The following is a 26,658-nucleotide window of genomic DNA, read 5'->3' as shown; positions in this document are numbered from 1 at the left end:
GCCTGAAAACTCAGGTAACCTGCAGGGGTCTGTCAAGGGTGTGGTGGTATTTTTTACATGCTGCTACAAAAATCCTGCAATGTACTGTCAAGAACACTTCTTGGAGGTCTGATTGATGTTGTAACAAAGATGTGTACAAACCAGAGAGAGATGTGTACAGGCAAGAAAGTAACACTGAATATGAGGTTCAAAATCTCTTAAGTTGGTTGACAACTCAGGAAAGCTTTAAAGAAGCGTATTTGCTTAGTGAGAAGACTAAAAGGAAATATCATTTTTGGCCTTAGCATAATAAAGATTGAAATAAAGTGGATAGTAATCAATTTTTTTTTAGTGTCCTTGAAGGGTAAAAAAAAATTGCTTTAAATTTTAGCACTCAAGAGAAAAAGCATGAACTGAAAGAGCATTTAACTCGTAGAAGAAGACACCCCAGGAAGCTGTTGATTCCCCATTATTAGTGAGTTCAAGAAGAGAATAAAAAACCCATCAGGGAAGACCCAAGGGCATGAGGTATCTATATTGTTGGCAGCAAAATATGAGGCAGGATGCCCTCAGATGAATTCACTCAGCAGCAGTCTCAGCTCTGTGCTGAAGGAAGACAGCAATTGTGTTCCAGTACGTAAACAGTGAGTGTGAAGGGTAGAGCAGGACTCCAGATTATTAATCTTGGACAAACCTAGTACAAGTGTGTAGACACATCCAGAGACATCCTTCGTCACTCTCAGCATCATATTCTATGGATTCCACTGTTCAGTACACACTTGCTATCACATTCACTTTGGCTGCACATTTGCTAGCACAAATTCCCCAAAACAATTCATGTTTTTATTTTAAAGTGTCACATTTGTGATGAGCTAGTTAATATATTCTTGCAAGTAACATGTGTAAACAGTCAGTACAATATAAATACCACATGGATAATACTATAATGAAAGACACAGTTTCAAATGATAATAAAACCAAACACTATCATTATATTTTCAAGATCAGACAGGTAAAATTCAGAGAGAGATCTAAACTGTCTCCCAAATGGCTATTTTATGAATCTAAATTAAAAAAAATTAGGTACTCAAAGAACTTGCTCAACTACTTTCCAACCCTTCAATTTCCACCAGCAAATTTCCTGTGCACCAAAATGTCTAGTTATGATAATCAGATACTTACAAATTTGAAATTAATCTTAAACTTAATTATATTATCTGTATATCTCTTCTTCTGTCCAGAGCAAATATTTGACAATGAAGGGAAGGGGTGACCTACAGTCTTCCCTCAAGCTATCTGAGGAGGATGATGATTACGAGACTGTAAGTTCTTCCACTCTGGAGGCCATCTGTGCTTTAAGAATTCTTCCTGCCAAACCTCTACAAGAGTCTGAATATGCAGGTAACTTCTATCTGTGGAAAGTGAGAAAAACCTAGAGATATACAGGAGCAGTACAGACTTAGGGTTTTCAGAGTGGATATCTTTTAGAATGAAATGGTTCAACTGAAATATAACACTGGTATGCAGAAACACAAGAGCTTTGTCTGCATCTTCAAATTCAGAAGTTATCCTTATTTCCATTAGATTATGTTAAATTAATAATTACACACTGTTCTTTAAATTTTAATATTACCCTCATGAGATAACTCTATTATCCCATTCCACCTTGAATGTGCAAAAAACCTGACTGATTAAACTCAAAACTGTTTCAGAAAAGCTCCCTGCTATTTAAGCCTAGAAACCTTTAAGATGGAAAAAGTATTAAAGAACACATGAAACTTCCCTCCAGATGATAATTTGCAGATGAAAAAATGTACTCTTTTTAAAGGTGTTCTTTGCTGTTTTCCAGAAGAGTAATAGGCAACAGCTTTGTGTTTTTTTCTCAGGCATTCTTAACCTTGCAAGATAGCTTCATTAATCTCCTTTTGGTTTACTAAAATGCCTAAACAAATTTAAATGCCCAAACATACAGAGCCAATTAATATCCTGTTTATGGATGTGAAATATTGTCACAGCTATCCTTTGCTGCAAGCCATTACAAATGCTCTCTGGAGGTTTTAAATCATTAAAAAACTGGAGGAAAATCCTAGATGAGGAGGAACGGAAACCAGAAACCAAAGATATCTGAAAATACAGGATCAATGTAGTATGAAAGCTTGCTCTGGTTCACATCAAAGTCAGCAAAGATTTATCTAATGATTTTTTGTGGGACTTTGATATCTAAACAAATAGATGGCTTTTAAAGTTAGTAAATTTACCAGTGTGTGAGCAGACCACAATCAGTCTGAACATCCAGATATCCTACATTACATTCCAAAGACTAACTTGCACATTTTATTTGGAAATCTGAATTCCAAATACTGTTTTTGTCTTGTTTAGTAGTAAAACTTTCAGTCAGCAGCCAACATCTTATGTTGTTTATGTAAGACTGTCGTGAAATACCCAAAAGATGTAATTTTTGTTTTGTGAATTCAGATAAAACACATTAAACAAAAAGCTGCTTTTTTCCTGTATGTTATGCCCTGTAACTATAATGTGGTAAGATACAATAGTGAGGAAAGATCTGAAAATCTATTTCAAAAGGGTAAAATTCAATGCTAACATTTTTGCCATCTTTCCTAGATAAATACCAGTGCCCTTGGGATATAAAATTAATGACTCAAAACCACATGCTAGCATACAACCTGTGCATTTCTTTTAGACAGCCAGGGTCCAGTATTTATTAAAAGCTAAAGTGAAACTTAAAAAGCTCTCTAGAGAGTAAAACCACTACAACCCAAACAAAATCCAAACAAAACAACAGCACTGACAAGAACAAAGACTCAAATGAAAAACAAATTCAGTAATCTAATCACAGTTAAGGATAAATGTCTTCCTTAACTGTGTACCACCTTATGAAGGCTTCTTTTTAACCACAGTGAGGATGTTAAGCATGAAGCTATTACCAGGGTCATGCCTACGTCCTCAATACAGCTGCTAAAATGACATTAAAGTTTTGAAAAGGAAAATTTAAAATGCTATAAAAATGACAAGACCTGATCTGAAAAGTCTATTTTGAACATTAAAACCTCTTCTTCTTAAAACCTCATGCTACTGAATTACTCAGTCTTGATTTTCCTTCCTCTTTCACAGATAAACGTTGTTTAAGGCCTTCGGGTTCCACTTCCCCAATGAGCGAGCACCCATCTCAGCCCCCTCAGTACTCAACTGTAAGTAAAGATACTAAACCTTATTCACAAACAGATTTCTCCTTTTCTTTAATATTCTTTAAAGTTAAATGCAGTCCATTTAAAGTCTTAGCCATAAAAAATTCACTTGTAAAAGGAAACACACGTACCTGTGAGCCGTTCCTGTTTCAGTTTGCATTGATGCCCTCACCACTGACTTTCACTTGTTGACTGCTGGGGATCCTCTAAGTATTAGAGGCATCCTAGTCAGGAGCAGCACCCATTCTACTAGACAGAATTCCAAGGGTGATGACTAATATCACATCTTTATTTTGTTTTATTAACAGATTCACACATCTGTTCCAGAGGGGCGGAGAGTGCCAAGTGTTAGAGGTAAAATTAAAAAAAAAAAATCTACCCATTTCTGCAAACAGAAATAGAAATTGTTACTTCCATGTTTATCTTTTGTACACAGGAAGAAACTGCAGATGACAGAATAAACAGGGTTTTCAGAACAGCAGCTGCTTTCCCAAATAATCATACTGCAGATCTTGCAATATCGTTTCAACTATCTAACCCTAAACCAATTATTTACAGAATGAGATATGTTTTTTCAGGAGCTCCCTGTTCTTCAAGGGGTACGAAAAAACAGCCAATCAATTTAAAAATCAGATTTTCCTTTTCCTATATTATAAGGACATAAGAGGGCAGAGAGAAACCCATGTCTCCCAAATTCTTCCACCAAAAGGCTGCAAGATCCCTGCTAAGCTTTACTTGTCCTTCTCGTGATCTCATGATTTTTCACTCCCTATGCTTCTCAGACATTTTGTATGAATGTATTGTAAAGGATAATCTAATAACGATTTCTAAATAGTAATATCAACTTTAGCAATTCTTACTAGAGATTTACATCCTAGGGTAACTATTTACAAAGGCTGTCTGACAATGTTCATCTACTAAGAATATGTTGTGTGGTACATCACCTAGAATATATTTTTTCTCTGCTGCTTTACATGTAACTGAAAATTTGCTTCAAAATCAAATTTTTGTTTGTTCTGTTTTGTTTATTATGGCGAAATCAGAGACAGATTGCTATCTTGTTCTTCAAGAATCTACTGAATTATCCCTCTAATTGATGGTTTTACTCAATCATAATATTATTTTTTAAGTAGTTTCTATAAACTTTTTTATATTTAATATACTTTGATGTAGCAGTACATCATAAAGTCAACCACTGAAGGATTAAATATCTGATTAGCTTTGAAAAGGAATATTTTTTCTCTTACCATTTTCAAACCTTTGAGCCATAAGCTAAATCTTGTCAAAAGGACTGCAACTGCCAAACCAAGAAAATGTGATCCTTTCTGTGTTTGCTTCAACAGCTGATTTTTAGAAAGTAAGTATTGTATTCGATCAGCCAGAAAAATAACTCAAAGATTTCCATATAAAACAGAATTTGCTTTTTTCCCCTTCTATTTCATCCTATAATGCAAAACATAGATCCAAGCAATTCCTACAGATTACAAGAAAGTAAGCACTATAAAGTTTGAAAGTTAAAGGTTAGATTGACTCTTGTGAGCAAATCTTGATGTAGATTTAAAAAAATCTGAAATAATACAAATTCCAGTAAGCCAGCTTCAAAATCAGCAGAAATCAGTACACAGGGACAGTTTGCCAGTTTATCTAAATCTTTGAATTCCACCAGGATTTAGTAGGTTTACATGCTTGTCTGCTTCTGTGTGATGTGTGCTAATGTCAAGATGAACCAAAGCCATTGTAAGCAGGCAAATTAAACTCTGCAGTTTGAGAATGCAGCTTACATATATTTTTAATACATCCTGTGCAAACAGTGCTTATAGAGGATGCTATTATTTTTAGATAATGACTACACTGTTAATAAATACACCTTAACATTTATTCTCGTGACCAGTGCTATTAAGAGGCCTTGCCACAAGATGGCATAAACAGCACAGAAGAAATTTTGTCAGAGTATTTTCTAGAACTGTTAAACACTTAAGGTACCATTATTTTAGTCAGAGCAAATTGTTATGTTTTACTTAAAGGAGAGCTTGAGATATGTTGCATCTCCTTTACATTAATTAGGATTTCAGCAAGTAGAATTTAGGAGAATATTTTCAATATCAAAATCTAATGAAAATAGAGTAAGATTAATTTTTATTAGCAAGATGTTAATTTAAATAATCAGGTATATTTTGGTAAATTTGAAAACAAAAGAGTATATTTACTTTCATTGTTTTTCAATATTTTTATTAATTTCTATAGAAAAATTAGGACAGACAAAAAATGCATGTCAAACCTGATAAACATATAAAGGCTCTGGACAATAATTAAACAATAATTAAATTTACAATACCTGGATAAATATCACCCTGAAATGTTTCATTCTGAAAGCCAGAGCAAAGAGTTCTGGAGGCAGAGCTGGGGGTTTGCAAGGAATGGGACTGGACTGCCAGTAATAACAACAACAATACCAGAATAAAGCTATAATTTAATTTGTGAATTATGTGGGTAGCGCTCTACTAACAATTATTAATAATTATTTTTAGGAGGAAGAATGAAAATACAGGGACACCAGGTAAGCAGAATCTCTCATCAACTAAAATTTTTACAGGTCATTTTGCCATTTAATAGACTTTTAAAAGCAGGCTGCCATTTTGCTGGCACTAAAAAGGATAAGAGAACTCATATCTGCAGTCCTGCATTATCTCACTCGCATTCACGGTTTATGTAAATGTCTTTTATTCCTCAGTGACTTTAAAATAGCATGCTAAAGCATGATGCTTTGTGCTGTAGAGCACATAAAACCTTTGACTCTTGACGTGGGCATGTCTACTTAATCTAAATTCTTCACATTTCTCTCTAGTTAACCAAGGAAAAAAGCTTACAGGGATTTCTGTTTCCTCTTTTCCAGGAACCTGTGCCTCCCCCACGGTAAGATCACGTAAGAGATTGCCTACCTGCAGTCCCTGGGGAACTCAGTGCCAGTGAATGCTCACATCCATCTGTACTGCCCATGATAATGAGGCGACTGGAAGTGAGCCAGCATTCTTCTACTGCCTGGCACTTTTTGGACTCTTACAGGTTGTGATGTGAAATCAGGGAGAACAAAACATGAGCTGTAAGTGTTCATTAGGGGACCTCAGGCCTGCATCTTCAAAATCAATTTGGCTGTGCCTACGGACTAGTCAAAAACCTAGAAATCTTGAATCAGGTCCAACCCAGATATAAATTGCTGGGGAAAATAAATTTTCCATCAATTTGGTTTGTGCCTTAGGCTCTGTTCACTGCGATAATATTGACTTCATTCCCTCTTAAATCATTCTGCCAATGCTTTTTGGTATAAATCTAAATAATGTCCATAGAAATTAACTGGAAATTTTTCCATCTGTTCCCACAGAAGATGGACCATGCTCTATTGCACAAATATATTTTTCTATGATATACCCACAAAGAAAAAATTAATTGCTTTTTGATCTTTTCAACTCCAAAAAATATCTGCTACAATTAAAACATCCCTCCAAAAGGTCATCTAGAACTTAGAAGCTTATTCCTCCATGCCTACACTGACTGCCCCAAAATGTATAAAGAACTTTAAAGTATGATAAGCATTACATATTCAGATATTACTTTAAAAAATGAGAAATACCATAAAAGGGCAGTGTATCTTCACAAACTCAAAATTATAAAAGTGCAGAAATAAGGACATTCTCAATCCGTTATTCTACAAAATTTCACTGTTTGGTTGTTTTGGGTGGTTTTTTTGTATTATGGTGGCCAGAATGGTTTTTAATTCTCTCACCTGACTTCATTTAGGTATGTGCCCTGCAAACACACAAGGGTCCCTCCCCAGGAGCCCACAGCTGAAGGGCAGTTCTGACAGGCACCATGGATGCACCTCCAGTATTATCCAGCCAACCTCTCTGTGCTATAGCTTCCAGCCAGAGCTGGGCTGTGACTGCCTGGTCCCAGAGCATGGGCAGAGCATGCCCAGTGTTCTGGGATGAAGAGCATTTTGTCCTCTGTGTTTGCAACTGCAGTGTGTTCCCTGGCTGGACCATATACACAGGCCTACCCACCCAGAAATATCCACACTGGAAAGCTGTATGCACCTGGCACATCCTGATGACGCACAAAAAAGCAGTATTAAATGGCATATAATGTCTTGTAAATGTAGAATATTATCAAATATTACTATTGCTATTGAAGGGCCCTAAGAAGCTCCTGGACCTGAGTTTGGCTCAGCAAAATACTTTGAAATGCTCTCAGAAAATTCTAGTCTCTTACTTCTAGACCTTGCACTTACAATACAGTCCCTGCACCTCCTTTATTCCATAATAGTTCTTCAAATTCTCCTTTGACTTCTTTAGGCCTCCAAACACGCTGCCAAAGCAGTATCAGCCACTTCCTCCAGAGCCAAGGATAAGCAGCCAGTTCTTTCACAAGAGGAACACGCTCAGCCAAGCTCCCACCTTTCCAATATCAGCAAAAGTCTCAAGGTATGGTGCATTCCTCATCCTCGTTCCCTGAGAATCAAAACACTCTCCCTGGTCAAACCACAAGACTTTACTTCCATTGCACCTCTGCTTTTACTTAAGAAATTATTCTTTAGACAGCTGTGAATAATTGAGAGAAGTGGTATTTAGTGTAATGTGACACTGGCATTTTTTTAAGGAAAAAACTGACAACAGTAAAGAAGGAGTAGAAAAGTAGGCAGAACTTTCAAGAACACTTTGTTTAAGGTTTGTCCTATTTTTTCTTAATAACTTTTCTTAATAACATTTTCTTAATAACATTTAGAGATCTTGCAACCTTTTTTAAGCAGAAAAGTTCTACTCGCTTAGCACAGTTGGTGATGGGGAAATACACAGAGATACAGGAGGATATTACATTCAGTAAAACAAATGACTAATCTATAGGTAAAATTCTGGATTCAGCCCACGAGGCCAACAAATCCAGACTATGATTCGTTTCTCGCCCTCTCCATCTTTTACTCCTGCCACACAATGCCCATGGTCATTCAGGATCCTGACATGGCAGTGAGGATGAGCTCTGCCAAGTCCTGAAGAACAACTTGCTTGTGTCCATCTGTATGATCAAGCAATGCATATGTCAGGTTATGAGTCTGGTTGCTCTTTTCACTCAACTCATATCTTGTCAGATGAGCGTGTGCATGCCACTCAGTGTTGTGTACATAGTCTTGCTGTGTGACCAAAATGCATGTTCTTAACAGGGGATGGCGCTCAGACACGTGCTGGGAAGAGGAACGACACAATTCCAGGGGCCACAGGGTATAACACTCAAATGAATGCTGACAAAAACCTATTGTAGCCAGAAGCTGTGTCAGTCCTGTCCATCCTTCCTAAAATTATTTCAATTTTATTTCATCAGGATGGAATTTTGCTTCATTTTACAGAGGTCACTACAAATCCCTTGGAGGGAAAATAAGCTTATAAACCAAGGAAGTAAACCTTTTGTTTAAAGTTAAGCATATACTTAAGGAGTGAGCTCTAAGTATTGCTCTTGGGATGGGTTTTTTCCTGAATGGCGCCTAAATTTTTTCATAGATTAGGTTCCAAAAATCTGTTGGTTGCTGAGACATTTTATTAATGTGAAGTAGCTTCATATTCAATGAAAGATCTATCACAGAGCCGCAAAGTTCCAAATCCCATGACTGATCCCCTCCCTCAGTAGAGCAGCACACAGATTGAGAGCTTTGTGAGAAATGTTATAATCCACGTTGCCAGCAGACATCAGTATGCAGAACACTTGGATTTGAAAGGTCCTATTATAAAACCAAATTCTGTAATATAAATACATGTCATGTCTATTGTACTAGGGGTTTCAATCACATGAGCAAGAAAGGAGTGGCACAGAATAAGACCACACATGAACTGGGGGAGGCAGTTGACAAATCTCCCAATCAGGTCACTCAAACTATTTCTCAGCCATCTTCAGTCCAGTTACAACTTTGTAAGGAGAAAACATACATATGAGCTGCAGTGTGAAGGAGTCCAACACTACAGCCAGTATCTGCTAGACTGTAAGCAAAACTGTCAAACCACAGATGTGATTTAGGAGTGCAAGTTCTGTCTTCCAACAAGATTTGGAGGACTTCTAAAATTTAACACATCATTATTTATACACGCTATAAATAGCTTCATAAAAAAATAGATACGTGCAGGATCCTGGAATGTATCTTAGAAGCTTTGGTGTGATTTAAACTTTTTTTTAAAACTTTACTACATGCCTGTGGTAAGCAGGCCATGCAAGAGGCATGTCCGTTCAAGGCAGAGGCCAGCCCTGCAAGCACACCTTTAATATCACTAAACTTTACCATGCACCCAATGCCCTGAATATTGGCTTTCACACGTGAAGTAATGGCCCTGGAGACCAAGCTAACAAATTCCAGAAGCTAACATAAAAGAAACTATCAAAATGCAAAACAGTTCCTCTCCTTTCTCCTAGCCTTCCTGAAACTTTCCCTGAACAGGTCATTCCCAAATGTCTTGCCTCTCTATCCCTCCATGCTGATTGATATTTTCCACACACACATGATGAAGAGACCCCTTCTCACCGTTGAAAAATAGCTCTCAGGCTTTTCTGTACCAGATCTTCCTTTTGTGTTCCCTCTGACTGATTTAGCAGAATAACTCACTGTCATATTTTCTCAGTCCAGGAGACAAGCTAAACAGGGACTAAATCCCAGAGCCTTTCAAAAACTACTAGATGCTTATCCACACCTTAAATTGCTAAATAACTTGTAAAATCTGGTCCTCTGTCTCTTTTATTATGAGATACATGATGCTAAATAGCATGAGTGTTCATCATATCCAAAACATCTCACAAAAGATGTCAGAATCAATACCTTGACCATTTTCGGAGGGAGAATATTTCCTTCCTAGGAAAGGATGATACTCCTGTTGATCAGGAGAAGGCAGAAAAACAGCTACTTGATTCAGGACCATGAAGAACATCCTCCATTCCTCTTTCCCTGGTTTTCACCTCCTTTCTTCTACACTTTCCATTCTGCCTCTGTGTTTCATTTTGAATCTCTTCAGTCTTCAAGGAACTTACCTCCATTTATAGCTGACTGTAAAGTGTGTAATAAGACCTTTTGGCATGAGATGAAGAGTGTTAAAAAGCTGATACTTTTATCTCTTCTTCCCTTCCTCCAAAACATTCTCCCACAAATAATTTATGTAAAAAAATAACCAGCCTCTGAACTTCTATAGCAGTAATAAATTCCTTCCCTTGCCAAGGGCAGTTAGTTTTCAGTGATAATGTAATCAAACTATTTAAGTACTCAATGTGATTTTTATTTTATGATAATTAAATTTTTTGCATATTATTCTTTTTTTTCCAGACATTTATCTGTTAAGGAACTAAATGAAGTAAGTATTCATCTTTGTATATATTGAGACCAGAAAAGCCATACACATTCCAGGCTACACAGCCTCTCTTGTAATAGTATTTTAGCCTATTATGTAAAAGAACTAGTAGAATCATATTAGCTTTGGATCATAAAAGTGTCTATCTTTAACACGTGTTGCACTTTCAGCACTGCTCCCTTCTGAATGGCAGGTGAATTCCTGAAGTTGTTTCCAGAAATAAAAACATAGATACAGTGCAAACACACCTTCCCAGCTATCCACATAAAAGTATCACTCGTAACTGCCAGAGGTTGTGCATGGCTATGAACACTGAGGAGTAGGAGAGGCACTATCCTTCAGACAAACTTAGATTCCATATAAATTTTTACAAGCAGAAGACTGAAATATAAGGTCATTAGAGGAGTGTAACAGCATTAATGTAAAATAAATACCTCAAAAATAAGATGACCCTTTTCAATAAGAGAAACAAAAAGGGACCAATTTTATATCCAGATTTAACAACGCTTGTCATCCCTCAGCTCCACTTTCCCTCTCCTCCCCCACTCCTTCCCTAGGGCCAAGCTCCACTGCCAGGCTCCAAGCACCACTGCGGCGTGTGTGCTCCCAGTGCCAGCACTGCTGAAGCAGCAGCTCTGAGTTTCCCTCTCTGACAAGCTACAAGGGCTCTTCCCTCCCTCTCTACACCTCCAAGCTGACCCCTTCTCCTCCCAGCTGAGCCCTTCTCTCCCAGCACGGCCACATGCAGCCCCACCTCCAGTGACCCCTGCACCACTTGGCTCTGCCTAGAGGACAGAAGCCAAGAGGCGATGCTGGGAATGCAGTAATAGGCATCTATAAAGCAGAAAGCAGTAACTTTTACACAGAGACTAGTAAAGGCAAGTGATTTTTTTTTATTATTACTTTTTTTCAGATCCCTGTCTCTGTAAAAAAGTTTTTAACAAGTTCCTTCACTTTCTACTCACACTAATGAAGTGAAGCAGAGGAAATGGGTTTAGCAATAAGGGAGTTTAGTTACGACAAGTGGTTTTCTATAAAACTTATTAAGTCCCTACAATCACATAGAGTGTTGAAGATTGTAAAATTCAGAGATAGGTTATCATTTATGGCATTTTGTGCTTCTTACTGAATGTTTTATTTACTGCACTAACATGTTCCTGTTGAATTGGTTTACATTTTTTTTTCTCATTGCAAAGAAACAGAAGAAAGGAATCTCTATACTAGTTAAGTCCAACTGTTTCCTACCACAGTAGGCTGTAGCACAAATCTATAGATTGGTCTAGCTCTAATTTTCAAATCCATGGAGTTTTCCTTCTCCACAGTTCTGACTGGGAGGTTGTCCCAAACCTCACTCCTCTCATGGTCAGAAATTCCTTCAGTTTGAAAGATGGTTACAAAAATGTGGTTTGATAGCAATAGGGTAACTAACAATTAAAAAAATTATCTATTCTCAAGAAAGGTAATATTTTAATACAAAAAGCTTTGGCTTGTCCTGGATACTGACTCACCACAAATACGAAAACACTCCCAAGTACAATAAATATCTTACACTTGTAATTAACATTTCAGTCTGGGCACTGTACAGCTGCGCAAATACTGCATCTCTTAACAGGCTCTTGGTTTGGCTGCTTCTTAAAGGAGAAATATTGTGTGTCTCCTGGCATGGAAAAGATGGGGCTGGCCTCCCTTCACCTAGAGAGGGGGCAGGTCCAGGGGAACCCAATAGCAGCAAGTCAGTTGCTGAAGAAATGATTATAAAGAACTCAGAGCATGGCATTTTGCAGAATGCACAGCGGAAGTGCAGGAGGCAATGATCTTGAAATGATGAAGGTCTCAACCAGGAATAAGGAAAAAAAATTAAATATGAGGGTATTTTTGAGGGTATTGGTGCAGGTTTCCCAGGCAGGCAGTGAAATCACCATATGTTCCAGGAGGTTTGCAATACCCAGCTGGTCAAAGCTCTGAGATCATAGGTCTCATATCACAGCTCACCACACTCTAAGCAGGAGCTTGGGCTAGAGCTGAATGAGACTTTGAATTCCTAAGTAATGTGTAAACATTATTGGGAAAGCAATTTATATGGAAGGTTTAAAGTGCAACATCTAGAGAGCCAACAATTCTTCTTTTAAATATTTATGTTTTAGAGTCTTACGTGGATCAAATTAACAAACAAAATAATTACTATTCCCATGTGAATCAAAATAATATAGAAATACAGTGAAAGTTTGAGTCAAACTCTGGTCTTTAGAAACTTGTGTAACGTTCACTGGTATGTAACATAATATGCTGGATTAAGACTCTCCACACAGTAATTTTGAATGAAGTATCTGCCATGATAGTAAAAATAACTGTACTGTCAATTAAGGAGTCTGAAAAGAGATTACTGATTTTACTCTTTGGATAGTGTCTCTCCAGTCAATCAAGATCAAGGAAGAAAAACCATACTGTAAGTTAAACTGATGTACAATAGTCATCACGAAATGGTGATCATTGTAATAGATCATATGTTCACTCACACCTTTAAAAAATTCAGTTCTCATTGTCACCAGTGGACTGACATAAGCATTCAGCCTGCGTTTTTGACAAAGTGATCCAGTATTAATGATTGAATGTCTATAAATTGTTTTAAAACTGAAATATAGTTGGGTTTGTTGGGGTAAATTCAAGTCACTAATTCAAAGAAAAATATTTATTATGTTATCATTTCATATAGGCACCTGGAAGAGAGCAAGGTCAGTATTTAATAATATAATAATTTGATGTCTTTCTTTCATATTCCAAAACTGAAATAGTCTATCATTAAAATTCTAACTGAAGCAAGAGACAAGTATATATCTGCTGGGAACAGGGAGATTTAGAGAGATCTCAATAGTTGTGGAAAATGCAGCAGAAAAAAGGAACTTAACTTGGCCTTAGCTACAGCTATGTGGGGAACCAGGGTATCACATTTGTTCTAAGAAAATATCTTAAGGTTTTGGGAAAAATAAGAGTGTTGCAGCCTAAAAATCCAAGAGAAGAATATCTGAAAGAGATCTACACAGAGGGTATCACCCTTCTCTCCATCTTGCTGCTCTCCCATAATCTGAGGGTGAGAATTTTGAAAGAAAGGTATTTCAAAACAGCTTAAGCTGTTTATCTGTGTGTGTGTGAAGGTCCATGTGTGCATGTGTGTCTATGTATGTGTGCATGAAGGCCCATGAAAAACATTACTCTAAAATACTTTGAAGATAGATACAAGTTACGTGACTTTTATGCTGTTTACACTTAGTGTTAATGAGTTTATCAATTCCTCTGGCATTTCCTTTTGCGGATTAAAGCACCGTTTCCTGATTTTCAGCAAGAAATAGTACTGACTGCATTAATAAATTCAATGCCTATCCTGTTCTATAAAAAGGATTTATGAACTCTCCACATACCTCTAGTTCAGCATTCTACACTATTTACTATTATGTTAAGCCATATTTGGCTTCAGCAAACCCTGTAATGTTCCCCATGTAACACTACTAGGACAAATATTTCCCACTAAAATCATTAGCTGACTCATTCAAGCCAGACTGATTGCAGCCTTTTAAGTTTTTCTGTTGAACTGCTTCACCCTCCTTTATGAATGTAGTTAATTTATTTCACAGTAGTTGCTACATACTGTCAGTTACACTTAAAAGGAAATAATAATTTTTATCATTTTTATTAACAGTTACAAGTTTGGGGAAAAAAACTGAAGTATCTTTTCAAGCACAACAGCATCATCCTGAAGCCAGGTAGGAATATAAGAATTTCATGAGTTTATACTGGATGCTTCAAGGACTAAGTATTCTGCCCCAGAAAATTATACTTCACTATGCAATAACAGCAAGATGATATCACTTTCTGATGCCATGCAGTGGTATATTATGTTTTGCCTTGATGCATGACAAGAACCATCTTTGGGCATTGCTTTCAAGCTATTGTAATTGCACAGACAATTTTTATCTTTAATAGTATGCTACTGTATTACATTTCTGCTGCTATTTCTGTGATAGGGTGTTAAATATACTGTATAAAGAAGCTCTGCTATACCCAGCCTCAGAATTTTGTCTCCTACTCATTTTCTATTTTTATTTACAAAGGATACATACTTGGCCTTTCAAAGGCCAATTATTCTTCCATAGCAATTTGCCACAGTTAGTCCTACTTTTATTTTCTAACCCACACAAATCTCTTTTCTAAATGTGTTTTTAAATCTACATTCTCCTAAAACACTCAACAAAAAACCAAAAGTATAGCTGACAGCATAGGAAGAATATGAATGATTCAACATCTTTCCTAGACAAATACAGAATCTCATATCTAGCCTTGTTTACAATGATGGTATTCTCCAAGATAAAATTATTGTCTGAAGTAAATGTGACAGTATTTGTCACCCTTAGTATTCTGTTCTTCTTATGTGGTACAAGTGGCTCTGTTATGTGAAGTTATTTGGTCCATGCTCTTCCCAGTGTAACTGTTCCAATTAATAGCATAACAAAATACCAGCTGGGCACTCAGCAGAGGTCAAGAAAATCAGAACAGGCAGGAAACAACAGCTCCCTGGGTCTTCCTGTAGAGGGACTGGAAATATCAGGTGAAATTAGCAGGGAACAAAAGCAAATTGTGCTTCACTACACATGCAGTTAAAATATGGAACTCTTACCAAATACTCTTCTGGAGAGTAAAAAAAAATGTACATACCTTCAAAAAGTGGCTGGTGAAATTAAGGGAAGAAACATCTATCAAAAGACAAGAAATACAAAATTACCACCCAAAACCTGTGAAGGTCTAAAGCTGACATCATAGAGGAAGGGGTATTCTGGGAAATCACAACAATGCATTGCTCGCTAATTTGACTCTTACATTGCCACTAAAAAAATATTTTTCTGATGATACCTTCATTTAATGTTTTCTCTTAGCCCTCAATGTACACGGAGCCCTAAAAGCACTTGCAGCTCAGGTAAGAACCAGAGATGGCTTTGAAAACCAAATTAAATGTGGAGAAATAAGATTAAGAAACAGATTTTGGTGGCTATGCACTGAGGATTTTCAATGCACTGAGTCAGTGTAAAGGATTGTTAAATAAAGGAAGCAGACAAGTAAAACAATGGCACAGCCAATAGCAGTGCAGAAACAAGCAGTTTCTTGCTATATCCTATGCCTGGTTCAAGCAAAGAAATGCCCAACCTACACTGCAACTGCTAAACCATCGCAGATCCCCACAGCCAGAACAGGAGAGGGATTTGGAGGACAATGGGGAGAGGGAGAGAAAGCAAATTGCTTGGGTGTCCAAGGAAAGAGCACGCTGTGAGCACAACCTTCTCTGCTTTTCCAGGCAGAGATGTAATCAGCTCGGCTAAATGGAAGCTAGAGATATTTGGGACATTATAGAGCAGCTACTATGGGGTTAATGCTTTTGTGTAAACAAATAAACCATTCTTTGAAGAACATGCTTTAGATTTATCCAGTTTCCTAAAGGCAAGGACATGTAAGTGCCATTATCAGGCAGGTCTATCAAATAATTATGGTTGGAAATATGACTTCCCCTGGACTCTGTGGCTTTACCTAATGGAACATATTAGAAGCCAACATTAACATTGATTGGTGGGCTGCTCTGCCAAGAAACTGCCTGTGGTAGGGCTTTCCCAAGAACCAAGGCCATGTCTCTCTGCTCATTTTCCCTGGATTTCTAAAGACTGTCAGAAGTCAATCCAGCACACAGGAGTAGTTTCACCAGATTCATAAGAAGAATTTTGAAGACAATACTTCTATGAACACTTGCGTTCATTTTTTCCTGTCATATCATATTGTACCTGTTATTCACCAACCCCTCTACCTAATTTTAGAAATATATGGCCTCATTAGTATTTAACCCAAAATTGCTATGTGGTTCATCCCTACCTTTTAATATACCTACACCTGCTTTAAAAAGTATTTTCATAAACCCAAAAGAGACAAAAAAAACCCCTCAGTATGTACTTACATACTTTTGAAGAGTAAGCCAAATTTGATTATAAATTTGTGAAAGCACAAGAAAACACTTATTCTGTTGTGTAAAATTTCTTTTTGCAGAACAGCATACTGCACACAAAGCTAAAAAATGCTATAAACTCCATATATTTATCTTTCACAACTTGACTGGTTAGTAAAGAGGGGTATCTGTACCTTACATGGAATACTTAGAAATAACATGACCCTGGGTATTTCTGATTTTTTGAATGTCATTCAGCCAAGTTAGCTCATGCTATATCTCCATTCCTCAAAACGAGAGTTTATGCCTTGGGAGACCCAGGGACTCTGGGCACTGAGGAGCTATAGGAATCATCCACGCTGGTGACTTACTACTGTCCTTGACTACATAGCTTACTTTTACTCTCCTGTAACTACCTCTGCCAATGCCATTTTCTATCAAAAAACCAACCTCTAAGCTGTGCCAAGAACCTATGAACTGCATAATGAGAACTTATGGTAAAAGCAAATACCATCAGTAAGAACATATGGACTGTATTATTTGTTCAGATCAAGTAGAATTCAACTTAACTTCGGTCACTGCCAGGCTAAACAAGCCCACCTCCCCCAGCTCTATTTCACAGGTCCCAGCTCCCAGATTCTGGTGGGCTCCCTCGGCTGAGCTGCTTCCTTCTTGTTGTGCTGGGGGTGCAATCGCACATTCTCCTCTGGATACTTACTAAAAATCATTCCTTACATAATTCACAAAGCTCATTTAGGTCTCTGTTTGCTGCTGCCACTTCAGACACTTTCCACCATCACTACCAGGGCTCTTTGGGAATTCTCTGGAACAGCACAGTATCTTTTTTCCTCTGCCTTGCCCTTCTGAAGCAACAGGGAGAGTACAAGTAGCCTTTCCCTCTGGTACCCTACAATTGTCTTTTAAGTCCATATTTGTATTAAAAAATATTTCAAGAGTTAATTTTATTAAACTTATACTAATATCCTTTTTTTTACTCCTATATAAGAACATGAATGTTGGGTTTATGGTTGGACTCAATGATCTTTAAGGTCTCTTCCAACCTAAAGGATTTTATATTTCTCTCTCTGGAAGTTTTAGCTGTTATTATTAAAAACAAATTACTTTCTGTGCAAAAATCTAAAACATTCTTCTTTAATTTCTTGACAAGCTGTTATTAGCTCCATTCCAGCCAAATTCAGAAAATGAGCATTACAAGAGTATTTTACACTTCTTGTCCCATAGCCTAAGATGCAGCAGGAAAAAAAAATTTCAAACCATACACAGCACAGTTCACAAAGCAAACATGTTTCTGGGGATAGTCACTAAAAATATAATGCAAACAGAAATGCCAAAATCATGATGCAATCAGCTGAACAGTCAACATTTCACATTTTGACAACTCAAAATGATTAAGAAACAAAAGGTAGTTGTCTGGTCCCACTGTTCACTTTGAACAGTCATTTAATTGTTGAACAGACATTGCCTGATAAAGATCATGGTTGTTTGACTATTTAAAACAACATCCACTGATAGCAAAACAAATATAATGCTATTATAAATCATAACTTGGTATATGTACAAATAGAGCATTGAAAAACTGTGAAAAGTATTACTGGTCTGTAAAAGAAAGTCTTACAAGTAAAATTTCTTTAATATTCTGACATATGCTACAAATAAACTGATAAAGCATGAACAGATAAAGCACAATGAAGTACTGCTCTGACAAACAATACTGTCTCAGGTGACAGTAACCAGAACGAAAAGATAGAGGCCACTGATAACCACATTTTTCTCATTTACTCTTACAGTAGACACTAGGTCATTTCTCCCACCAGCACTGCACAAAACAAACAAAAATGTTTTCTGTTGTATAGCAGGGTATGATGCTTTTCATCTTCAATTAACAATTCTTCCCCTGTCACATACCTGCAAACTATATTTGATCTTTACATTGAAAGGAAACCCTTGCTTTCCTCAGGCTGTTTCTGCTGCATCCTGATCAGAGTTAACCCGAGCCTCCCATATTACCCCACGCTTGGTGTTCCTGTCCCATCCCCTGTGCTTGCACAGCTCCCCAGAGGCTTGGGGAACTGGGTTTGCCTGTTAAACAGCAGCCCTAAATCTATAGACAGCAAATCACATTTGCTCTGGGGGGAGGCTTTTGAGCTATGCAAGCCCCCTCCATCAGTGCCCCAGCACAGAGCAGGTGCACACAGCCAAAGACCACCATCTTCATCTTAATGCAAGAGTAACCTCACCCCTTGGTCTTGAATTTGTTAACTGAAACAAGTCACAGAGCAGACAGAAATTCATCAACACGGCAGAACCTCTGAATCCGTTAAGGTTTCAACAGCTCAGTAGAAACAATGCTGGCTGGCAATGGATAATGAGGGGCTTTAATATGATCCAATTAACAGCAATTGGGATCCAACACAGATACAGGGGGCTCAAAAGGTGAAAACAGAACGGAATGAACCATTATCCTTGTCCCACATTTAGTATTTTACTTAGCATCTGCTATTTTATTAACAGTTTATTATTTTGGTATTGTGCACAATAGCCTGGCAGATTGAAACTGTGTTAAATCTCTGGGGACATCAGTCTGAAATCACTGATGTTGCATTACCACAAGGCCACTCCTAACTGACAGCTCTGAATTTTAAAGGTTAATATCACAACACTCTATTTCTAAACTAAAAGTGTTATTCTCAGACTTCGTAAAACATAGTGTAAAATGAAATTATTACTTTAAAGAATACAACTCTTTTCCTTCTGAATTTACTTTTACAGGTTCCACGTTAAATGTAGAGAACTTGACAGTGAAGAGGTCACCGTCTCCTACACCATACACAGCATACAAAAATAAATCAAAACATTCACTTGTAGAACAGGAAATGCAATTTCTTACCCAACCCACTGAAAAGGTAAAGACCAGCTTTGCTTCATAAAAACACAAATTTTTAGGAAACAGGATCAACACTATAGGGCACTGACTCCCACCCCCTCTGAAAGCTGTGGGTATTCAGCACCCTTCAAAACAATCCAATATGAGATCTTGAAGCCATAGATAAGAATTTGAATTTTTATTTTTATTTTTATATACTATGCTGAAGGTGCTTTAAATTTAGATACAATATGTTTTCACTGGTTTTGCTTCTGCCAGTTGTTGTTAATTTCTATACAATGACTATGATGTCTTAAAATTAAGGATTTAAACAAATGTGAATGGTACGTTGGAGATTACAATCGCCATGAAGCAGAGAAGGCACTGCTACAGGAAAACACTGTAAGTACCATTTATCTCAAAACCTGGGGTACGAACTCTTGGGGGAAAATTTCTGTAAATTGTCCATAATGGCTTACAAGTTTTTTTGTGAACTAACCATACAATCTGTAATTTAAATCTGTATCATACAGGATGAGACATTCTTGGTTAGAGATTGTTCAAAGAAATCAAAGGCTGAACCATATGTTTTGGTTGTTTATTATGGAAGAAGAGTATACAACATTAAAGTACGTTTTCTGGAAGAAAGCCAACAATACGCACTGGGAACAGGGCTCAGAGGAGATGGTGTAAGTAAAATCCCATCTGCTGTTACAGTCTATAGCTTTTATGTTGCACTTCTCAAGTTCTTAATACTAAATATTAGTTACAAACTCTCCCACATAACGAACTTGCTGTTTCATTAGTTTCTTTTACAATACTCTCATTTCAAATACGTCTCAAATTTTCAAGCAGCTTACTTTATAATTTAAAACCAAATTTTACCTACCATGCTCAAATTCAGGTTTACATCAATGTCAAATTTTCTTAAGTACTTACTTCTATGTACTGTAAATAATGCCTGCAAAGTAAAAGGGACAGAAAAGTTCTACCTTTTCAGGTATATATATTATTTTAGCATATCTTTAAACTTGTGATAACATAAGCAGACATTTTCAAATATATAAACAACTTCACATATCTGACAGCATGGCCAGGTGCTGTTTTTGCCGTTTAATGTCCCTTGTTGTCTGTGCCTCATACAGCAAAAAAAGAATTTTTTTTTTTTTTAATGAGGCAATAGGACAACAGTTGTCATGGATATTCAGAAGCAATTAAATCATGTGAGTCCCCAGCAATCAGTCTTTCAGATATGGTAAATTTCAATTAGAAAATCCCTTTAGATTAGCAATGCTTTTTTACATAATTCAATTCAATTCTAGTCATGATAAGAGTCTAATTCTTATTCTACCCATATTGTTAAATAACACTGTATCTGCAATTCTTTAACAAAAGAAAAAATAAAACATTAAAACTGAAAGTCATCTCTATAAAGATGTAATAGGTGCAAAGAAAAAAATCCTAAAGCTTCAAGAATGCTCAGCTGCAGAGCAAAAAAGCAAAGCAACAACCTCCTATGGGTTATCAGCTGTGTAAATGACTGACAAATCCAACTTGAGTGAAGCAGCAAAGCCTCTGTAGCTGATTCTTTGATTACATCCTTTCCATGCATGTCAATACTTTTCAAAACTTACCTTCTGTATAGATAGACTTAAAAAAACTGAAGTCACAAATGACCAAAGCCAACTTCAAGCATGTGACAGGTTCAAAACATATTAGAATTCTTATAAGAAAACATGGGATAGGATTTATGAGCTTTCACAAGAGGGACAAGGTTTTCTGACAGGTTGTTCTTCGTGAACATTGGTTTAATGATGAGAGGCGAGAGAAAATCCTTCATTATTCAAACACATATAAACACTTTGGGAAGCTGAACTGTAGCACAAATGGAGAATTGTACTGCAGGTACCATCATCCTGGTGCTGCTGTAGTGACCATCAGTCTTCTGTAAAGGACTGGCTGCATTTCTGAACTGAAACCTCATAGAAGATTTCTTGGAGTTTAAGTATGATTTAGGAGAAAGTAAGTTTAGTTTTCCATGGTTCTTACATTGTTTAGTCCTCCTGGCTCAAATCAGAAACAACAACTGAAATACGGCACACTGCAGCATAATGTGTATGGTAGACTGAAGACATAAAGCTAAATTTTCATCATGTTAACAGCTTTAACAATTAAGGTAACTAGAAAATTACTTGAACAGTACAATTTTTACTGAACTGAAAGGAAAGAGAACACAATCCCTCCCATCCCAGGAAATACCAAAAAAATATTTCTTTGTTGTTTGTTCCAACTTCTGCACAGACAGAACATATCTTAAACAGTGGGTCTGGACTGAAAACAGTCAAATTGGAAAGTAAAAATTCCAGAATAAGGATTCCAAGCATCTAGCTAACAACCAAGACTTGGCTCTACCAGACCAAATCTGTAATCGTGGCACCTTACCTTAAGCCTTCTTTTTAAAGCATTGTTTCTCTTCAACTCAGAAATCCTCCTGTACTTCAAGTACAACAGAAGTATTTCAGAATTGCTTTGCTAGTCAGTTAACTGTGTTGTACCAAAGAATCATAGACATGGCTATCTCTGACTCCTATGTATTATTCTCAGCAGCAACACTTGAAAATAGAACTGGGTACACAGCACACGTGCAGTAATGAACAATCAGTGGCACCAACATTGCTCAGAAGAGCTTCTTCCATCTCAGACAGTCTCAAGGGATTCCCTAAAAATGTTCTTTCTTGAAAACTGTCATCTTGACTTCTGCAGCTCGTCTAAGGTTCTTTTCTCTGGAGGGTGAAAACACTTTGTAAGGCCATGAATTACAGCAAATTGCTGCCTGTAATTTTCCAGTGCCTGTTAAAATGCTTTCCAGAGCACTCTGCATTGTCCCTCAGCAGGGATACCCTTTGTTACACCACATTTTGCACAGCACAGTGCAGTCAGACCAGATGCTCTATCTAGATTAGCTGAATACTCCCTCTTCACCTGCCAAAGAGAAAGAAATCTAAGCACCAAAAACAGGTGCAGACCTACTACATTTCACCCCAGTTGGTGATTTTGTTCAGAGGTTCAGTCTTAACAGATTTTCTGCAGTGTGTTTTCACTTTTGAATTAGTCTATTTTCATCCATTAAAAAGATGCTTTTCCTTACATGTAAATATAATTATTCAAAGTTTCCCCCATACTACTGCAACTTTTGATTTTTCATATACAGTTTACAAGTTGCTAAAGCATTGTATCATCAAATAAGATTTTCAATTACACAATTATTTTTTAAAACTTACTTAATTCAACTCTCATGAGTGCTTCTGTCACTAGCATGCTTCTCACGTAGCCCTATAAGGCCTTGAAGAGGGGGGAAGAGGGGTTGATGATCAGATTTTTATGTTTGAAATAACTGAAGTTCCATATAGCTAAATTAGTATCAAACTCTAATATAATGAATACAAGTAGAGGGGGAAGAAAAACAAAACCAGTCCACCACTAACTCTCTTGGGGAGGTACATCTTTTGCTAGCAATTTAGCCACAGATGCTCACATCTAAATACATCTTTAATATATTATATTGAGCTTACTAAAGGCCAAATCATATAAAGCTATAAGGATAAGATCCCCAAATGAGGCATACATGTAATTTAGGCATTTACATTCAAAACAGCTGTCGTGAGCATTCTTTACTTGGCTATTGCCTTTCTCTACAACAGACAGTTTCGCTAGTAAAGATCCAGAGATCCTGTAACACTGCCTCTTTCCATGTGCATAACTCTTTTGAAGATGAAGAAATACAAATTTTGCTCACGTTTAAAGATGATAATGACACAAAATTTAAATCTTTTTCTTATCTCCTTTGCAAAACTAGATCTGCCACACACAAAATACAGGTTATATGTCTGCAGCACCAGGCTCAACTCCCAAGTCAGTAACTAAAAATCAAAGGCAGAAGTAGGCTTCTCTTGAACTCCGTGCCTATTTTACAAAGAAGGATGGTCTGGTGTAGATCTCTGGATCTCCCTGTTCTGGACACAAATATTTTCTCCATTCTCACCACTCTATTTGCAGCTAACTTTCATCTTCAAACTATCAGTCATACCAGTTACATCATTTCACTCAGTTTATTTCCATGTGAGTCAAATGGATTAGTTCCACCTACCTTCACCAGCCATCAAACTGGCCTGACTTGTCCAAGTAGATTAGGGAGCACTTCCACGATGCCTTCCACTGACAGTGTTATATCAAAAGTTACTGCCAGGAAAAAAAGCACAGCAAAAGCTAATACTTCCAAATGAGAAAGATGTTTACCTTGTAAATATCTTGTCCACAGCTTAAATGACACCTCAAGGATGAATAGTCTCATTCAGGGTGTGTGACAGAGCCCAGAGTCCTACCATCACCCCAATACAATTCAAAACTATGTCTGTCATGAACAATTCTTGATAGCCTATTCCCATCTCTCCAGAACAGCCTGGAGACTAGCAGATAGGACATTCCTACAACAGCAGAGATTGCATTAGTCTCTTCACACAGTGAAGGGAAACAAATCAACTACCTAATTTTCTTTGTCTTTATGTCTTCAGGTATCTTTAAGCCTAACAAAGTGTGGGGGGAGTTCCATTAAAACATCTGAGGACATAAAATTCTGGACCTCATCATTACGATGTCTAAGTCAACTTCATGTTCTAGCAGATATAAAGAAATTCTGAGCTTAATATTATTAAAATTCATTAACTCAAATAAGAGTACAGCATGAAATAAAATAGAAAAAAATACCTAAGTAACATCTGAAACATTTTTCCCTCATTACCAAAAAACTACAGCATAAAGGTACAGCAATGAATAATGTGACATTAGCCTATTTAAATTTCCAAAGCAGGTGAGCAATTAGAGTAAGATTTTTTAACTTCCCAATCAACAACAAAAAAACCCAAACCAAACCAAACCAAACCAAAACAAAACAAAACACATTAGAAAGCAGGAAAAGAATTGGTGCTCACAAAATGTTTAGAATAAAAAAAGTAAGGATTACTTTGTTATGGCATGAAATACAAACCACAGTTTTGCCTGGATTTTCAGTAGCAACAGTGACTTTGAACACAAGCAAAGACAAGACAGTAAAGTAGAACAAATGTATACAAGTAAAATTATCAAAACAAAACTAAAAAATTAGCACACTGGCTTTCATCTTAATACAGGAACATCTTCATAAGGTCACATATTTAATCAGATTCTATTGTTATAATGTAGGTGTGAAACAGGTGGGGGTGAGAGAAACTATCACAAGATACCACCAGGTGTACAATGAAGATTCACACTCACAGTAAATGTTACATAAATATGTGATGAGTATTAATGTCAAAGTAAGCTTGCATTGCTGTGTGCAGTTCTAGTGATTTAATACCAATGAGTCCAAAGAACAGCCCAAGAGGAAAACCAGTGATATGGTGAGAGCTTCATGGTGTGATGAGACCTTGGAAGTTAGACACAGGGAAGACCACGATTTAAACTGAAGGACTGCTAACTTTGGAATGGGAGGATTAAGACACTCCCACTAGGACAGGGGGAAGACATATCCACAAGGATAGACACCTTGGATAGCTTTTGGTTGCTGTTTGATCAGGTCAACAATCTCGAACCATACCTTTTATCACTTCAGGAATGTGCTTAGAGAATGGCTTTGTTTTGAGCACAAGAGAACAAGACTACTACCCTGCTGGGATGCTTCTTCTTCCAAATTTTAAAGAGATTTTATAGTAACTTTCTCAAGAAACTGCTTGGGGGAAAAAAAAGGTTACATTTAATATGGTGCAATGAAACTTGTAGTGTAAAGTATCATGTACTGCTAATTAAGTGCAATTTTTGCCAGCAAAAAGTCAGTGATGATTTATAGTTATTTTGTCATTTCAACATCTATCATCACACCTGGCATCACAAACTTTTATAGGTGATACTGCATTATCAGGTCTTAGATATGCTCCCCTTTTGTCCTAAGCAGCCAGCTGCTCTCTTACACAAGACAGAGACACATAAGGAAATAAGAGGATCAAAATACGGTACTTTTCCTTTCATAATCACTTCCATCTAATCATAATTCTATGCAAAATACTACCTATTTTTAATATTGTCCATTGCAAGTCTTTTAATGTTATAGATTAAACCATATAGCAATTTCATTTTCAGTCACTGATTACTACTTTTTTCCCTCCCTAGAAATTTAATTCTGTGGAAGAGATCATTGAATTCTACAAATATGTTCCCATAACACTCATTGACGGAAAGGATCAGTCAGGAACTCACAGAGAACAATGCTACCTCACACATCCATTCAAGTCACGCAGATGTTTTCTGCCTTAACTTCACTGATTCATTTGTACAGATGTGAATAGAACAGTTATTTAAATGTCTCAAAAATCAGATTAGCCTTTTGGGAGAGGAGCTCCTCATAATGTTATGTAGCATTCCACAAATCTACTCCATTTTTTGATTGTTGCAATCTAACTTTGAGGATACAGGTAAGGTATATGTCAACGTATTAATTCACAGAGAAGTATTGAGACCGACTCCTGATATCCTGACAACAACGGACGGATTTGCTCATCTTGCACTCTACCTTCTACCATAAGATGGAAACCAAACTCACCCTCGCTCACCTAAATGTTATGGCAACTCCACTAAGAAAAAGCTAATAAAGCATATCACAGTCATATAAATAAAAATATTCTTGCTTTTAAAAATACACATGAAATGCTACGTGCCAGGGCTCTCACTGTCTAACAATTTCATGTGGTGTGCGTACGTTTGCTCAACAACAAGCTGTGCTCAGCCAGCACTGAAGTGAGTGTCAGCTGCTGCTCATAGGCATTGGAGCAGATTATAAAGCTAGTTAAGTAATAGAATTTACATAATTACAGCTAACACTGTTTAGCTTGCATAGCTGATACTTGTATTCCATACGTGAGGCTTCAAACACTTAACATAGCAGAACAATTATGTAGTCACTTTGGATTCATACTATGTGCAAATATAGAGGTAAAAATCAAAAGTAGGAACAGTAGATGTGCTTCAAACTCAACAAGAAAACATACTCTAGTTTGTATCAAAGAACATAAGAATTTGATTTTTTCCAGCAAAAAAATACTGTGATACTTATTCATACAATCTGAGTTTTAGAAGGTCTAACTAAATTCCGTATGTGTATGAAAGGCAAACCATAGCATCCATAGTCTTCCTTTCTAAGCACACTCAGAAAGT

At 36.9% G+C, this 26,658-nt stretch overlaps 1 protein-coding gene across 1 annotated transcript; it reads left to right on the top strand.

Moving 5' to 3' along the window:
• The first annotated feature begins 1,118 nt into the window (after nucleotides 1-1,118).
• On the top strand, nucleotides 1,119-25,904 carry CLNK (cytokine dependent hematopoietic cell linker). The gene is made up of 14 exons (XM_050338253.1): nucleotides 1,119-1,380; nucleotides 3,112-3,188; nucleotides 3,494-3,539; nucleotides 5,714-5,742; nucleotides 6,079-6,098; nucleotides 7,535-7,663; nucleotides 10,531-10,558; nucleotides 13,269-13,287; nucleotides 14,250-14,313; nucleotides 15,481-15,521; nucleotides 19,323-19,456; nucleotides 19,741-19,818; nucleotides 19,950-20,105; nucleotides 25,618-25,904. Exons 1-14 carry the CDS (start codon nucleotides 1,236-1,238, stop codon nucleotides 25,759-25,761), a joined length of 1,110 nt encoding a protein of 369 aa, XP_050194210.1. The 5' UTR covers nucleotides 1,119-1,235; the 3' UTR covers nucleotides 25,762-25,904.
• Nucleotides 25,905-26,658: the final 754 nt, after the last annotated feature.

Source organism: Myiozetetes cayanensis, unplaced genomic scaffold (assembly GCF_022539395.1).
Source record: "Myiozetetes cayanensis isolate MyiCay16 unplaced genomic scaffold, myiCay2020 scf7, whole genome shotgun sequence".
NCBI lineage: Eukaryota > Metazoa > Chordata > Aves > Passeriformes > Tyrannidae > Myiozetetes > Myiozetetes cayanensis.
This window is presented reverse-complemented; position numbering and strand designations above follow the sequence as displayed.

Bases quoted from the DNA above. Each gene is read 5' to 3' on its own strand.
- CLNK (XM_050338253.1), top strand. From the start codon at position 1,236: ATGAAGGGAAGGGGTGACCTACAGTCTTCCCTCAAGCTATCTGAGGAG. The intron at 7,664-10,530 runs GTATGGTGCATT...TTTTTTTTCCAG, and splicing joins ATATCAGCAAAAGTCTCAAG to ACATTTATCTGTTAAGGAAC. The intron at 14,314-15,480 runs GTAGGAATATAA...GTTTTCTCTTAG, and splicing joins CAGCATCATCCTGAAGCCAG to CCCTCAATGTACACGGAGCC.